The following is a 16271-nucleotide window of genomic DNA, read 5'->3' as shown; positions in this document are numbered from 1 at the left end:
TTTGGTGAGTTGTATTTGCTGCAGTTGAAAGTCTTGTACTCACTTCAAGTGAAAGAAGGAGTGATATATTTTAATTGTTACAGTACACATTGGCAGACTTGCCCAAGAATTTTAGGTACAAACATTAACCACGAGACAATAACAAAAATATTGGTAAGTTAATGTTCCTGATAAGAATTTGTGCAAGAATCTTCTGCATCCATATTTACCTGCAGTGGTACACGAATTTCACCCAAGGTAGTCTTATTTTTTTGAAAATTTTATACTTGACAGATGAACAATTACAGAACAGATGTTTGTTTTAGCAAAGCTATCTCTGTTTATAGTTATTGATAAAATCTGTGATAAATCCAACAGTGGTCACAATAGTGCTATGCCTTCTCTAGTAGACATGATAAGTGCCCTAGTATCTTAAAACACCTAAATGCTGTCAGAAACAGGGAGTGATCTAAAAAAGTTTCAGTTCTGAATCATCAATTTCCATATATAGTATTTTAAGCTTGTTCATTTTTTGCTTTTACTGCACTTTGATATTTTTTCTCCACAGAGTAAGAATTAGTTCCCCTCTCCTTTATGTGCCTTTTGCTTTTTTATTTCAGTTAAACTGGTGCTTTTGGTATTATTTATTATGCTATGAAATAGTTTTATTTGAGTGCTGGGTGTCTTCTGTTTGTTGAGAACAGCAGTTGGGTTGTTGCCCCCCTACCACCTAGCTCCTTTCTCCTCTGAAGAGTAAGTAGCACTTGATAAAGAAGTCAGGTAGTCATGAACCCTGTCTTTCAAATTGAGCTGGATTTTGTGTGGACTGCCAGCCACTGTCCAAGTGTTTGATGGTCTTTACTTGTAGTAAGTGATAAGCCATAAACAAATAATCATTTTCACATGCTTGTGAGACTCTTAGGGCATCTCCTCCTAGCCTGGAATTATTCCTTCCAATTGCTACTTTTCTGCAGATTGCACATTGCTATTATTTTATGTGCTATTGTCAGATTTCTATTACATTCACATTATTCTTATTCCCAGTTATATTATTCTTACTCCCAGTAGATACCAACAGTAGTTCTTGTTGCCTAAGATAAAATTTGGTTGTTTTATCTTCCTGTCTGCCCTTTAAAGACATGGATTGTTTGGGTGAAATGACTCATACAGCTGTACTGATGGAAATTTTAACAATTGGCTGTCTGAGTAAGGTAAGTCAAAGGACAAGGATCAGATGAAAAGCGGGCTATTTATCTCTTGAGTTCGAATTTGAGTGATAAGCCAACAGCCTAGCTATTGCACAAGATCGATTACAAATATGTAGCAGGCAGTCATTCTAATCAGCAAAATGGGAAGGAAGTAAGGGAACTTTGACTATTCCCTCAATAATATCTTTGTGGAGGATAGATGTAGCTGAAGAGAGTTTGACAGCTCTGTTACAGAGCCTTTGATAACAAATCTAAGTTATTCTACTTTGCCAGTACACTAACAATTACAGTGTAAGCTTAAGTTCTCTAAGTGACATTCCTTAGAAACAAAATTGCTTAAGTAATGTAGTGAGATATTGCTTTATAATGGCAATTGTTACATTCACTCACTTGTCATACATGTTTGGTAGCATTTTAGTAGAGAAGCCTTCATTGACGCAAGTAAAGTAGAAAATGTGGAATGGTCATTCATTGCAGGTCAAAAACTATCTCCACATTTGAACAGAATCTGGATTCTATCTCCATAGCCAAAAGAAGCCTGTAAAAGACCTGAGTTCTTCCTGCACTGTTAGCTGTCATTTGCAAAGGAGACACACATGCTCTTGCTTAAGATTTAGTTTTCTGTAAATGTTATCTTGCCATTATGGGTATCAAAGGGTAGTTTGCATCTCTTTAGGCTCAATTTGAAGTAGCAGTAGCTAATTTTTCAGTTGGCTTTTGATCTCTCTCCATTCAGCAAGGGTGTTTCCAGAAGGAATGAAAGCTCCTGCTAGCACAGGCTAGAGGTTCTCCATGCTTTGGTGTTGCTCAGAAAATCGGTGAGATAAGGAGGCTAAGAATGGGCTAATGTGAATGTATGATGAGCATATTGCCCCTGTATATTACAATTCCCCATGGCTGACAACTATCTGTTGTGTTTCATGGTGTAGCTCTGTCATTATGGAGAATTTTTTTACTCTAGATGATATTCTTACATATATTAAGGATGGTAAAATTCCAGTTACAAGGGGGAAGAGTAGATATGCTGTCTGCATTGTTTACTGAATGGTGCTGAACATGGTGTAGAGGTAATAGGAATGCTTGAGTAGGCCAGGAGTGAAAGGAGTGAAAATGATGAGATAAAGGATCTAGCAAAAGAACTGAGACTGGGGAGCAGTTTGCTAAATGAAAAAATAGAAGTGAAAAGAGAAAAATGAGAAACTTTTTTAGGAGAAGCAAAGAAAGGAGAATTGTAGAATAACAGCATACAGAAATTGTGTTGAGAGAGGAGAGAATAAGAAAGGAAACTGGGGGTTGTGTAAGAGCAAAAGACATGACAAAAATCAGCCCTAGCGTACCAGAGATTCCAAGGTAAGTAGAACTGATATAAAACAAGATAATTTTGGCAGTGTGGCTACGTGGTGGCAATCCCTTCTGCCTCTGCAAGTGTATGGGAGAGAACTCCCAGAGTTTTTCCTCTGTGTAATCAGCCAACCATGAATAGCATGCAAGGGGAACAGCAGGACTTCATGGATGCTCTGATGTTGTCTGTCTTACAGGCTGTTTTGCTACTCCACAGTTCTTTCAAGTGGTCTGAAATTCATCATAGAGTAAGCTGAGTTGGAAATGACCCATGAGGATCATTGAGTCCAACTCTTGACCCTGCAGAGGAGCATTCCCAAGAATCACACTGTGTGCCTGAGAGCATTATCCAAACACTTGATGAACTGAGACAGTGGTGCTGTGACCACTGCACTGGGGAGACTTTTCCAGTGCCCAAACACCCTCTGGTTGAAAAATCTTTTCCTAATACCTGACCTGAACCTCCCCTGACTCAGCTTCATGCCGTCTCTTGGGTCATCACTAGCCAAGAAAGTGAAGAAATCACTGCCCATCCCTCTGGTTTCTCTTGTGAGACTGAAATGAGGTCTCCCCTTAAGTTTCCTCTTCTCTAGGCTGAACAAGCCAAGTGACCTCAGCTGCTCCTCATAAGGCTTTCCCTCCAGACCCTTTAGCAGCCTTGTAGTCCTCCTCTAGCTGCTCTCTAGGTAGATTAATGCCTTCTTTATGTATGTAGTGCCTAAATTTATGCACTTGTTCTGAAGCCAGTGACAAATGCAGAAGCCCTCATAGGTTCACCATGTTCTGTGATATTTATACACAGACCTTGTACCTCTCCACACCTCATCTCCAAGGACAGTAGAAGATGGTAGATATTTGAGCTGAAGGAGGATTTCTAATGGCTACAAGCAACTGAAGCCTTGTTACACCACTGAAAAGCATTCTGGAGCCACGCAGACATTTTTTCAGTGGGGTGCTGTGCCAATTTGCTTTGCTGTCTTTGGACATTTAATGTTCAGTCTATCACCAGGCTTGAGCAGTGTGACTTCGTGCTGAATAAAGGGCTCTGAACTCCCACTGTGGTGGCTTGATTTAAAGATGGGACTTCTAATGCTTTCTCACTCCAGTGGGAGCTGCTGATAGTGCCACAGATAACTTATTCCACACAACAAATCAGGGATATAAATTATACATTCCTGAAAGGAATGAACTGATAATCATTTATCACAACAAGCAAAAATCATTATTACCCCACCCAACAAAACATTTATACTTGGAAAATAATTATAAGATGGAATATACACATTTTGCTATGCAGGGATAGAAGTATGTGCAGGTAGACTCAAGCCAGCACTTCCAAGAATGTGTATTGCTCAACAGCTGCACCATTTTCTTCCGTGTATGATTCTAAAGCATTTTTAGGTAGCACTGCAGTTTCATATGCACATCATTAGCACATGATTTTGTGGTTTGTGACCATATGACATCCCACTGTCATCACTTTTCTTACAGCTTTATCTTGTGTTAATCTTTGTCCTTAACTGATTACTACTGAAAGCAGCAAGAGTCTTTCCACTGAGCTTAATGAGAAATCATTCAGGCTGCATGGTATAATGGCTGGTGCATCACGGTGTACTTGCTACTGCACTCATTTCTTAGCTGCTGGGGTCAGAATAGATCCAGTTCCCTTCTGAACTGCTCTGTTTGTCTAGAGTCTATATTGTAAACTCTTCTCTTCTTGTGTCTTGGGTTCACCAAATCAAGAAAACCTGTTTTCTCTGAAACAAAAGTAGAAACAGTTTTGTTTTGAATAACACTGATAAACTCTTTAAGCCAGTAGTTTTAATGGCCTCATAATTATGTATCTCTCTTACAGTTTTCAAGTAACATGAGCCAAATAGCTTCTACATACTGTAAAAGCTTACAAAGTTTGTGTATTATCGTCCCAACAATAGAAAAGAGAAAAAAAAACAAACCTAATTTGTCTTTTTGTAAAACAGCATACACTGGCTAACACAGCCAGGAAAGCCTTTCATCTTTAACACATCATTTAGAAAATTGTGTCAAAAATACACAAGATGTTATTAAAACAAAATGATGTTCAAAATTGGATCCTACAAATGCCCATCTGGAGACACAGTTGGAAGCCTTTAATCATCCTAATTGATTTGTTTCACCTGTTTACAGTGTGTTGATAAACTCACATGGGTCAAAATGTAATAATCCCAGATTGTAACAGGAAATTGGAACTTGACAAAGGAAGAGACTGAGTGAAAAATCATAATGGTTGTATGTAAGTGGCTTGTCAACAGGAGATAGAAGAGCGTGCTTCTTTCATGAGTACACAGAAGCTGTCATTCCCTCAAGACAGAAGCTGATTTCAAGACTTTGTATTTTGAATCAATTGGTATTTTAAAAACTTAGGGAAATTGCTATCATTCCCTGCTCTTGTTTAGAACATTGCTGTGGAAAATGCTCCAAAAGGTAAGCTATATAGAGTAGACTATGATGGAATGAACTTAGATTTAAAAGGCATTTTTTGTATGACAAAAACCAAATCTCTGACTTTTGTATTCTTTAATCTCTATCTGCAACCTACTAGAGCAAGGCTCCTTCTTTTCTTTAGGGACTGTTTTGCATTAATTTATTTGGTCTGACTTTCTCTGCAGGTAGAGTGGCTGTGGCCATTTCTTTAGGCCTATAATTCACTGTTGAGAAAGACTGGTTTTGATGCCTGGAAGGGTCTGTTGTGCAGTGCTAATGCCATCAAGGAAGTGTGTGACAATATGATAAACACATGGTACATTTGAGAGATCAGTGGACAATATCCCATGGTATAACTTGGCCTTGATTTACTCAGAGGAATGTGTGTTGCTCTGGGTGAATGGCTATTTGTGCTTTGAGCATAGGGAAACACTGAAGTTTTTTTGAAATTAGGAGTAGCTTCCAATGCCTTGCTTCCAAGTACCTCTTACCTAAAACCAGTAATATTGAAAGTTGTCAGGATGGCTGAGCTCTCATAAATAGGGCCTTTTGCTTGGGGAGGATCTGGTAACTGACAATGGGATAGATTTTTATGGGTGTGTAAGTGATTTTACACAATGTATTCTATAGTTATGAATATTGATAGAAAAGGGATAAGAGTTTTCTTTGGTCTGTCTCATAAAATGATAGATTGACTTCCTCTTTCCTGTTTCTCCTTTTCTTTTAATATTATCTACCTGGGCTATCAAGGATGAGTATCAGTGTGAAGTCTGTAGAAACAGCTCCAGCTGCATAAAACCACTGTTAGTGTTTATGTTTCTGCCCCTGTCATCTAGGTAGCTTCCTTCTTGTTTCTGCAGTTACCTTGAAATAATTTTATTTTAGGGAAACACAAATATGTGAAGGATACAACTTTCTCTCCTGGTTGGTAAATTAGTCAGAAAAACATGCATTTAGGCAATAATATTTAAGAAAATAAATAAATAAAACAAACTTCTCTCTGCAAAAAAACTCATCACCCCAACCCTTGACTAACTTTTAAAAGTAACAGAGGCTACATTGCATAAACCACAGAACATATTTTAATAGCTTTCATTAAATTATTAATAAGAGTATGTATTTAAGGCTAAGACTCTAAAACAAACTTCTTGTTTGAACATAAGGTTCAAACTTATTGGATATTTCCTGTCTGGACCAAGAAGTCTGGGGGATTGCTGCTGTTGCAAATGTTGCTTATATTTAAGGTACTGGTATATCAACCTTTCTTTTACAGCACCTTTTGAAAACAGCTTATTAAATAGAATATTTACTCAGTACAAAACAAAAAGGAGAAAATAACTGTTATGCATGTATCTCTTTCCCAGACTGCCCCAGCATGTTATTAATAATGTAATTGACATAAATTGACCAAAACTGCAAAAGAAATCCTGTTATTTTGCCCAATCACTATGAAATTGTACCATTTCAAGAAAAGGTTTATTTTTCCTAGGCCTCTGCATGCTGAATCCTGTAGCCATTGCATCAAAATGTTCTGCAGAAACTATTTCACCTCTTTACTAAGAGAGAAAGAAAGAGAATTGTCAAATTTTCAAAATATTTTTAGACCCCCAGATAATAGATAGCCTTTAATGTTTCAGCTCATTATATTTGAACTTTCTCTCCAATTCTGAGAACTAGTATTTTTCAGGGGGCAGCCCAGATACTGGAACCCACAAATAAGATGTGCTTCACCTTCAAACACTTTTTGAGGAAGACAGGAAGATGGGGAAGGGATTTCCTCTTTGAATTCTATAGTTTGACTGGCAAACTAAGAATAGAAATAATAGTGACAATTTCTAAAGCATATCTTGCATTTTTTCCCTTCAGGATGTCAGTGACCAAGGCTGATTCTTGAAGTCGTGATTTTCAAGTCATCCATTAGTTTGAAAAAAACCCATTGTATTGCACTTTAGTGTGGTAGTAGGGGTATGGCAGGCAGTGTCTTCTGTAGTTATGTGGCACTGGAGGCTTTAGGAAAAGCCAGCTGACAGTAGAGTGGCATTTCTTTTCACCATTTCTTCTGGTGAAAATATTCTCAGATATAAGGGGGAGATCTCTAGCCTGTGAAGCACAAGAAACCTGAAAAAATACTCCATCTCCTTTTTTATTTTTCCTGTTCTGATGCTCCTCTCTCACAAGTCTTCAGTGCAAATTCTCACTTCTTTTACATGAAAGCCATTTACTTTGAGACCTCTGAATCTAAGGGAAAGAGAATGGAAGAGGGGCCAAAGGCTACAGTTCTGTTTGAGCTGAGCTCCATGCCAGGTCTGGCAGCTGGCTTGGCAGTGCAGGTTGCCTGTCTGTCACTGCTTCAGCCTCCTCCACTCACCAGTGAGCCAAACACAAAACACTTGGTGCCAAGCTCGTGTTCAAGAATGCAAGCACCAATAGACCTTCTTCATGTGCATCTTCTGCTGACACTGCTACCATATTACCACAACACATTCCATGCCCTGTGCACTCCATATCTTAACCTGCTAGAAATGTTTGAGATCATTTTCACACATACACATTTCCCTGTACTTCAGTATTTCGGAGCACACAAGGCAGGTAACAGATATTTAATAATAGATAATGGATCGTTTGGAAGGAATATCGGTTTATAATGTTTATGGTCCATGAAGACCTTGAGCAATTTGTACCAGGAATGGGAAATCAGGCAGAGACTGATACCAAAATGTATTCTACTGCTAAGATAAGACGTTTTACAGTGTGCCAGCTGCCTACTTCATAATTTCAGTAGCGTTAATTTATAGGGCTTGTGGTACTATTTGTGACAATAATAACTGCTCATACAGAATACACATGGAGAGATTGAAGAGCTTAAGTGATATTTTGAGGATGTGTGTATATATGATGAGTTTGGTTTTTATTTTATAAGGTGAATCATGCGTTTATGTCTCATATCTGTCTTCTGTTACAAGCTTGTATCCTATTACTTTTGCTTGAGTCTGAGTGTGTAGAGGGATTATTACCAGCCATCAGTAACTGAACAGTGTCACAGAAAAAAAGAAAACTGACCCAGTATATGTGTGCTTCTGTAGATATATTAGAAGTGAGAAAATAAGGTGGGAAACTAGAATGACAGATACTGAATAAGGACATACATATGCATGCTAGAAACTAGGTAATACTAGGGTTCATAAAAAAGAGAAAAGACTGTGCAAGAGGAGAAATAAAACCAAATATTAAATATAAAGTCACATAAAATGAAACAAATGGTTTTTACCTTCAAAGACCAAAAACTTGCTGGCGTACTAGAAAGAAAAGAAATGCCAAGGTATGAATAGGATCGGCAACTACTCACCATCACTATTAGAATACTTCTAAGTCCAGAGGAGTTGCTTTTATAAAGAATTAAATTAATTGAGGTGAGAAAATCATTATGGAATTGCAGAGAGAAAAGTAACTGAGAAAGTAATACAGTAAATGTGCTAAAACCAGGAAAAAATGCACAGTACTAAGTGCTCCACTGAAGGCACCTTATTTTGTGCTATATTGCTATATCTCCAAACTTACACTGTAATTATCAAGTATCTGCAGAGAATTTTTATGCCTACACACAGAACTGGTGTAATGAAGCAATCTTTAGACTCAAAATTAATTAGTGGCACACCTGAACCACCTTCTTCGCATGCTAAGATCTTGTAGAAAAGGACAGCAGGTCTTCAATGGCTGGGTGGACTAAATTCTGCATAATGTACTGTCATTAGTATGTTCAGGAACTGTACTGCAGTCACATATTGTAGTGTCATGATCATAGGTGGAGTTTAGGATCTTGGATGTACCCTTTAGGATCATGCACTGGTCAGTGCCAAGGGCATATTGGCTCCAGAATTATCTCTTATTCAGTTTGTCTTGGGCTGTTTACCAGTTTATCCCCATAACATTGCTAAAGGAGCTGTTGCACTGGAAGGAATGGAACTGTGGAATTGTGCAGCACAAGCTACAGAAGCATGCAGGAGTGAATGCCCATGAAGCAGCACAGTGTAAAATCTCTGCTGCTTCTGGTGCCTGAAACAACTGGGTTTGAGCTACCTGTGGCATCTCTGCAGTAGACTGCAAAGAGCCTTTTGGAAAAGGAGAAAGCAGGGGGGAAAACCAACAACCCACACCAGGAAGGGATGGTCAGAAGTATAAATAAACCCACATAAATCTGAGTCTGTGTTCAGTGACCAGGATATCCAGTCTTGGATACTTTCATCCTCAACTCCAGCCGCAGTTCACCCACACTGCAGGAAGCGCCTAGTCCACAAAACTCTGTCAGTCCAGTAATCTCACAGTTCACACAGCTTAGAATGTTCTACAGAATCAGATGTGAAAGGAAACATGTACGACTGTACATGACCTCTGCTCAGTGATGCCCGGGTTCACAGTCACACATTTATGCTTTATGAACATTTGGATGCTCTAAAGCAACCAGTGGAGCATATTACAACATTCTTTTTAGTGAGTTATAACCCATAACCTTTAGTATTTTGGGATGGTAACAATTTCTAAAGGAAAATAATCTGATCCCATAATTTCAGTTCCCTCAGCAGCTTTTAACCTAATTTGTAGCTTTTGTTGGTTTAATTTTTTTTTTATTAAATGAACATGTAAGGATGTTTACTGGGTTAAAATGACTGAACTTTTACAAAAGGTAAATGAGTACCAAAGTTTTAAAATACATCCACCCAGCAGATCTTTGCTCTGGAATAGGGCAGTCTGTACATCCAAGGACATTCCTTGGGATTTATTTTAAGTCTTAGGTTTCTTTAACTTGGCAGAGTTGTTTAGCAGAGGTAGCCATGGAATGTTTAAAGGCGCTGAATGCATCAGGTGTGATTTGGCATAAAAGGAAAAGGAACAGCAGTGAGAATAGGGAAGGAGGGATACACTGCTCTTCCATTTGTTTTACATGATGCTGCACGGTACTACAAAGAGCTTACCTAAACACAGCTATGGCATTGTTCATTGGGAAGATTTTAATTTACCTTTGGAGACGGGTGAACTTGGGGGATGGGATGGGGGTGCAAACTGTGATTTCTTTAGGGGATTTTCAGATAAGAACTAGATCAGAATAAGTAACTAGTTATTTACTCCTGAGCCACCGGCATTTTGCATTGCTAAACCAAGGAATACATTTCCACTATATGTATCTGTCCATTGCACTTTAATCAGTGTGGAACAGAGCTATTTTCTCTCACCCTGGAAATGCAGTATACATTGCTAAGGAACTGAGTATTCACTTTTGTTCCCAGTTTCCTAGCATACATGTAGAAACTGCCAAAGTAGCAAGTACTACATCTCTGTGGGTAATTTTGTCAGGAAAAATTAAATAAGATATTACTCAGAGCATCCAAGTAACTGCTCAGCTAATGACTTGATGAGCTGCAGCAGTAGCTATTAAATGCACAGCTCGAACTGCTTAAGTACTTCAACTAAAACCCTTTTATATTTCTGAAAATCTCAAGCTAGATGCGTGTTTTAAGTGAAACTCCAAAAGACAATAAAAGAAATCTGTGCCTGGTAAAAGGTAGTCGCACTGGTGTTACACTACCTTTTAAATTTTTAATGGGGATTAACAGTTGAGAAGATACATCACTGATAGGACGAAAGTGCTCTGATTTCCTCATGTCTTCTCCCATCCTCAGAGCAGAAAAGTAAAAGAGTTGCCAAGAATCTCATTTGCTCTTTCATTTCTAGCTTTACAGAACAGAAATGTGTCCACTGAGAATGCCACTGAAAATTTGCAATTAGTAGGGCAAACAGAAGAGTACTATTATGAACTTGTCCACAAGCACAAAAGGCACAACAGTGTTCCCCAATCTTTGTACCTGTAAATGAGAAATAACGTTTCAGAGGGTGGATTGAACCTTGTAAAATCTTAGCTACTATCACTTGGAAATACTGCAGTTCTGACAAGTCAGTTCAGTAAGATATATAATGTGATTTGAATACGTAAAAAGTAATTTAGTGAGTAATTTCAGTGCATTGATAAAAGGCATAAAATATCTGAAATACAAATCAGTCTGTTTTTCTAAAAAGAAAAAAATCAGTAAGTTATATCTCCAGCACAGAAAGCATGAAAGCAATAATAAAGAAAGAAGCATTTTCCAGGGGAGACACACAGCAGTCTCTGAAAAGCAGAGTCCATCAATGCATCTGTGTAGGAAACCCAGCAACTACATTTCTCCTTTGCCGTATAGACACTACAGCTGTCCTATTCCATTGTTATCAGGAATACAAAGGTAAAGTTTTTTGTGATCTTTTTTCTTTGACAGTCACAAAGCTTTATTTTGCTTCAAGAAATCAGAAAAAAACCTGAGCACTTTGAAACTGTGTTCTTACCAGACTTCCAGATATGCACAGATGGCAATGTAAATAGTCTCATTAGTTAAAATCAGCAGGAACAAAGCATCTCAGAGCTGACTGTGAGAAAAGCTGTTAAAAACAGGGTCTGGAGTGATTTCTGAAGAGGAGGCAAATGCCTCTGCCATCTGCAGAAATACAGAGAAGAGGGAAATTTGAAATCCTCTCCCTTTACACATAATCTCTACAACTCCTTATCACTATGCATTAGAAGACTGGCTGAGAGATACTGTTTTCACAGCGGGAAGCAAAACCCTGAGCTGCTGTTACAGAGTAAGTATTGAAAGATGGAACACAGAAAGCAGCTGAAGTCAAACAGAGAGAGGAAACGCTTGTTATAAAAGAAAGCAGAATAAAAACAATGGAATACTGAAGAAGAAAGACCAAAGACCAGGAAAAAATGTGTGTTAGGGAGAGATCCTAAAGAAGTGCAGAGGAGCACAATGAATGAACTATTGAGATCTTCACATCTCATCACTATGATTATTATCTCCGTATTTTTATTTTGGCAGAGAATCTGATCTCAATCTCTCACCCCTAAACCTTTCTCTTTTCTCACCTGTCCACAGCGATTGCTGTCATGGAGTAGATGCTGGCGAAGACAGCTGTGATTGGGAAGAAGTTGTGGAAGCGGCAGTAAGCCTCTCCAAAGTACCACTCGCTGTGCAGCGCATAGATGAAGTTGATTAGAGTATTGAAAGCAGCCATGGAGGCATCAGAGAAGGCCAGATTCACCAGGAAGTAATTTGTCACCGTCCTCATGCGCTTGTGAGCCAGGATAATCCAGATGACAATAAGATTTCCAAAAACGGCCACTGCCACCACACCACCATAAGCCAGAGACCACAGGGCAATGCGCCAAGAAGGTTGTACGAACTGATTGGAGAAGTTGCCTGCTGAGGAGGCTACAGGGGCAGAAGCATTTACAGCTGGTGCCTCCAGAGCCTTTCCCCAGGGATCACCTGCTTCAGCAATGCTCACATTCCACCTGCTGCTCATGTTCCACTTGGCTGTGGGGTCCGAAGTCATCTTGGGTGTTTCTCTCCTCTCCTCCAGGAATGATGTACCTCTCCAACCTCCCTCTCCCAACCCTCCCAAAACCCCACTAACAGATAAGAAGGGGGAAGTAAGGCAGCACAGCAGGTACTGGGGAGGAGAGCTGTTAGAAGAGATCTTTGGCTATGCTGTTCAAACTGTTAGAAATGCTCTAACAGACACGTCAGGAGACAGAGTTGACAGTATCCTGTTTCTCCTCTGTACAGCCTCCTGCTTTTGATTTTGCTCAAGGAGAAGGGGACTGGGAGCCAAGGCACATTTTATAGGCTTGTGAGTTCCCAGCGTCACAAAGGGAGTGGAGCGATAAGCTCCATCGGCTGGTAAGCTAACACCTCTTTGCCTCTGCTCTCCCTCCCCTTGCATTTCATTCGTTGCCAGCAGCAGGCACTTTCAGGAGCTGTGGAAAGCATCACAGGGAAAATGAATTCTCATCTCGTTTATGTTGAGAGATTTGTTTTATATTGTCTTTCTTAAAGTTTCATTATTGTGCTTCCTTTTTTAAATAGCCTTTTTGCCCTGTATTTGTAGGGCTAATCAGCTGGCTTAGTTGAAATTCCCAGGACTGAGGCTGTCTTTTTATTAAAGCTCTTTCCAGATGAATTTATTCCAGATCAATTCAGAGCTGCTGTTTTGTTGCTCTATTTTCATTTAGTATACACTTTCTTTTAAACCGTTCTGTTACCTACAGATTTAGAATAGTGACTCTTTCAGACAAACAAATACATTCTGCTGCTCTCTAATTTCATTTTTCATTCTGTAACATGTAATTGATATCAAGAAACATTTAAATAGCCTGTTTACTGCATGTTTACTGAAACAGTATGCAGCCCATAGGTGTCCCTAGTTATGGGCAAAATAATAGGGTTTTGTTTCATTTGTGTCTTTGGAAAAAAAAAATAGTTCAGTTCTTGTTCCTGATTTGCATTTATTTCACACTTAGTGCTATTATTATTTTGAGCAACCAATATTTTAATATGCAGTGATTCCTATAATGGTCGAAAAGGGTAAATGAGGAAATTTAACACTCAGTGTTTTCACATCCAAAATCAGTTTTCTTGTTAATATGTTAACAACAGCTGGCATTAGGAATGCAAGGATTGATTGCAAGGGACTTCAACTAACAAACCTTTGTTATTCAATAGGCTGCAGTCTTAAGGGAGAAAATGTCTTTTAGTGCCAATCTTCCATGTTTCAACAGTTTAGAGCTACTACTTGTCATCAGCAGAGGTTTCAATTGTATCACAGCAGTGGAAGCTATTCAATGTCCCTATCAGCAATGACACATTCAGTACTTTTTAAACAAAAGCTTCAAACAAAAATCGAATACTCCTGTGTACCACTTCTCCCTGATGTATTTACCCAGTGGAAGCAGTGCCTGCACTTTAATTGTCAGGTCTTCATTGCAGTTTTAATTCGAATGAATGTAATTGTGGCTGTTTCCATATGAGCTTTTACCAATTTACCCCAGCCTAAGCAGTTGCCCATGTCAGGCTTAGAAGCTTTGCTGAAAACCACAGAAGCTCTGCTGTAAATCACCTGGTGCTACAGCACGTCTAGAACCCACCCATGCACTGCAGGTGCTTGTAACAGGAAAGTCACTGGAGTTAATCCCACAGTTCCATTTTGAATTCTAAATCTTGCACCTGCCTCTTCTTTCTTCCTCTCCCTGGAGGCGAGCCTGAAGAAAGCCATTGCAGACAATCTCCGACAGTTTGAGAGATGAAAAATTTAAATGGTGGTTCCAAAGAGTCAGGAACAATGACTAGTTATAATAGAGAGTTGGACACTCAACTTTTGATTCTAGCAGCTTCACTCAAGATTTTCATATGGCTGAAAGCCAGAGTACAAACCCAGCCCTGTGCCCTATACCTTTCCACCTTTATGCCCAAACTAGGAACTCCAGACTGTCCTTTTACTAAGCTGATGTGTTTTTCATGTTCTCACACCAGTTGCACAGATGTCCCACATGCTTCTGTTGCTTCTATCCATCTCTCCCAACCTCAGCTATATTTTTCCTTCATTTCAGCAGAGACACAGGTACCTTATTTCTAGCATAAAGTACTGACAAGTGTGCAGTAGAGTGCAAACATACAGGAGCAGAGTCCTGTAGAGCACTGTGGTGACTTCCCCTGTATAGGAACATAAAGGATCTGTGTTCAAACCACTTGCTGTAGTTCATGGAATCACATTCTGGTCACGTGTAAATTCTGTCTCAGGTTTCCCTGAAAAATATGCAATATCCAGTAGTGCTGTAAACTGGGGGCTGGATTTTGAGTTTGAAAGCAGAAGTCTAATTTCTTGTTCTGGAATGAAGCTTGTTCTAACTTTGTCATGAAAAATTGCTTGCCTTTGCATGCCAGGTGTTGAGGAGAGACCATTCCCATGTGTCTTGCCCTAATCATCTGTAGCGCCCCCAAGGGAATTTGTTCTCAATGCATTCCTAGTCACAATGTGAGAAGACAGAACAAGGCAACATCTTATGCTAGCAGAAGTATAGGTAAACTGAGTCCTTGCGACTTACTTTAAACACAAATCAGGGAGCTTTTTGTAGTCTGTGTTTGTGCGATGTCAGCCAGGCCACCAGCACAGGAGCGTCAGCTTTGCAGTGTAGAAATCAAAATGTCATTGATTCTGTCTTCCTCTTCAGAGGCACCCTGAGGAAATAAGCCATCCTTGTAGGGAAATTGTTATACACTATGCTCTTCTCCATCCCCTCTCCCCCATACGTGAGAAGAAAAACTGTGGGGTACCATTAGCATAAAAGGACAACCTAGATTTTTTTATTAGCTCAGTAAGATGGATGGTATCAGCCTGCAGCATGTATCTGGCAGATGAGGTGGCTGAGTATCTGGAGTTGTTTTGTTTTGAGAAGTGGAAAAATGAACAGCACAGGACAAATGTTGGGCAGCTGGATCAGTCTCCCATGGTGTATATTTATGAGTCCTTTTGGAGATGACTGTAAAAATTTTCTAGAATAAATTGTGTAGTTCTGGCTTTCATTCTTACTGAAACCACAGAGAAGTAGTTTGGTACAATCAATTGGAGAAAAACCAGATTCTCCTACATCTGAAGGACTACAGCAAAAAAAAATAGGGTGGTCTGCCTTGATAACATTTTACTCAACTAAGTAAGAAAAGATTTTAGGCAGCCAGTCATTAATTGGATCTTACTTATAGAGGAAATTCACATATATAGTGACGTCAGCTGTGCTTCACCATCAAAATTTGTATTGATTACACATGTACTGATTGAAGTTTAGTCAGCTGAGGGTAATCAGCATTGAGTTTCTTAAAAAAGTTCCACAATAGCTTTGGTGAAAACATTCGTATTAATAACTTCTGAGTAGCGTAATCTGCCTGACTGGGATGCACTTGATGCAAACAAGTAGTACAAAAGACAAGTGATAGTAAAAGATTTTAAAATCATAGAAAATTCAGGGAGTTAGAAAGAAAGGCTTGGCAAGCCCTGGAAAAAGTAGGCCCTGGGAAATGTTAAACCTCATGCTTGCTAAGATCATGTGAAACTGCACCTGTGTAGTCAGTATATGATAAATAATATAATTGTTAGATGTGATCAGATATAATTATTGTTTAAAGAATCATGAGAAACTATGTTAGGGGTTTGAGGGGAATCACGAGAAATCCATGCTTGGGTAAAATCAATGCATACAATAGAACAATGTAAGTTTAATAATTAATATGTAAGTTATATAACAATACAGTATAAAAACATGTTCAGCTCAAAACCAAGTCGGGTCAGATCTGGGTATGTGTACCCCTGACACCCAGAGCTCTTTCATAAAGCACCTTCATATAATCATCCTGTGATTAT

The 16271-nt window shown here is 39.0% G+C and overlaps 1 protein-coding gene and 1 long non-coding RNA gene across 2 annotated transcripts in view; one reads left to right on the top strand and one right to left on the bottom strand.

Moving 5' to 3' along the window:
* TACR3 (tachykinin receptor 3) overlaps positions 1-12413 on the bottom strand; it is a 36275-nt gene extending 23862 nt beyond the window's left edge. The window contains exon 1 of the mRNA XM_086888340.1: positions 11944-12413. Coding sequence (XP_086744466.1) covers positions 11944-12413 — 470 coding nt within the window. The remainder of the gene's footprint in view (positions 1-11943) is intronic.
* LOC111927750 (uncharacterized) overlaps positions 1-15852 on the top strand; it is a 90642-nt gene extending 74790 nt beyond the window's left edge. The window contains exon 5 of the long non-coding RNA XR_015286655.1: positions 11954-15852. This is a non-coding gene — a long non-coding RNA (uncharacterized LOC111927750). The remainder of the gene's footprint in view (positions 1-11953) is intronic.
* Positions 15853-16271: the final 419 nt, after the last annotated feature.

Source organism: Cyanistes caeruleus, chromosome 5 (genome assembly GCF_971803275.1).
Source record: "Cyanistes caeruleus chromosome 5, bCyaCae1.hap1.1, whole genome shotgun sequence".
In the NCBI taxonomy this organism is placed as follows: Eukaryota; Metazoa; Chordata; class Aves; order Passeriformes; family Paridae; genus Cyanistes; species Cyanistes caeruleus.
This window is presented reverse-complemented; position numbering and strand designations above follow the sequence as displayed.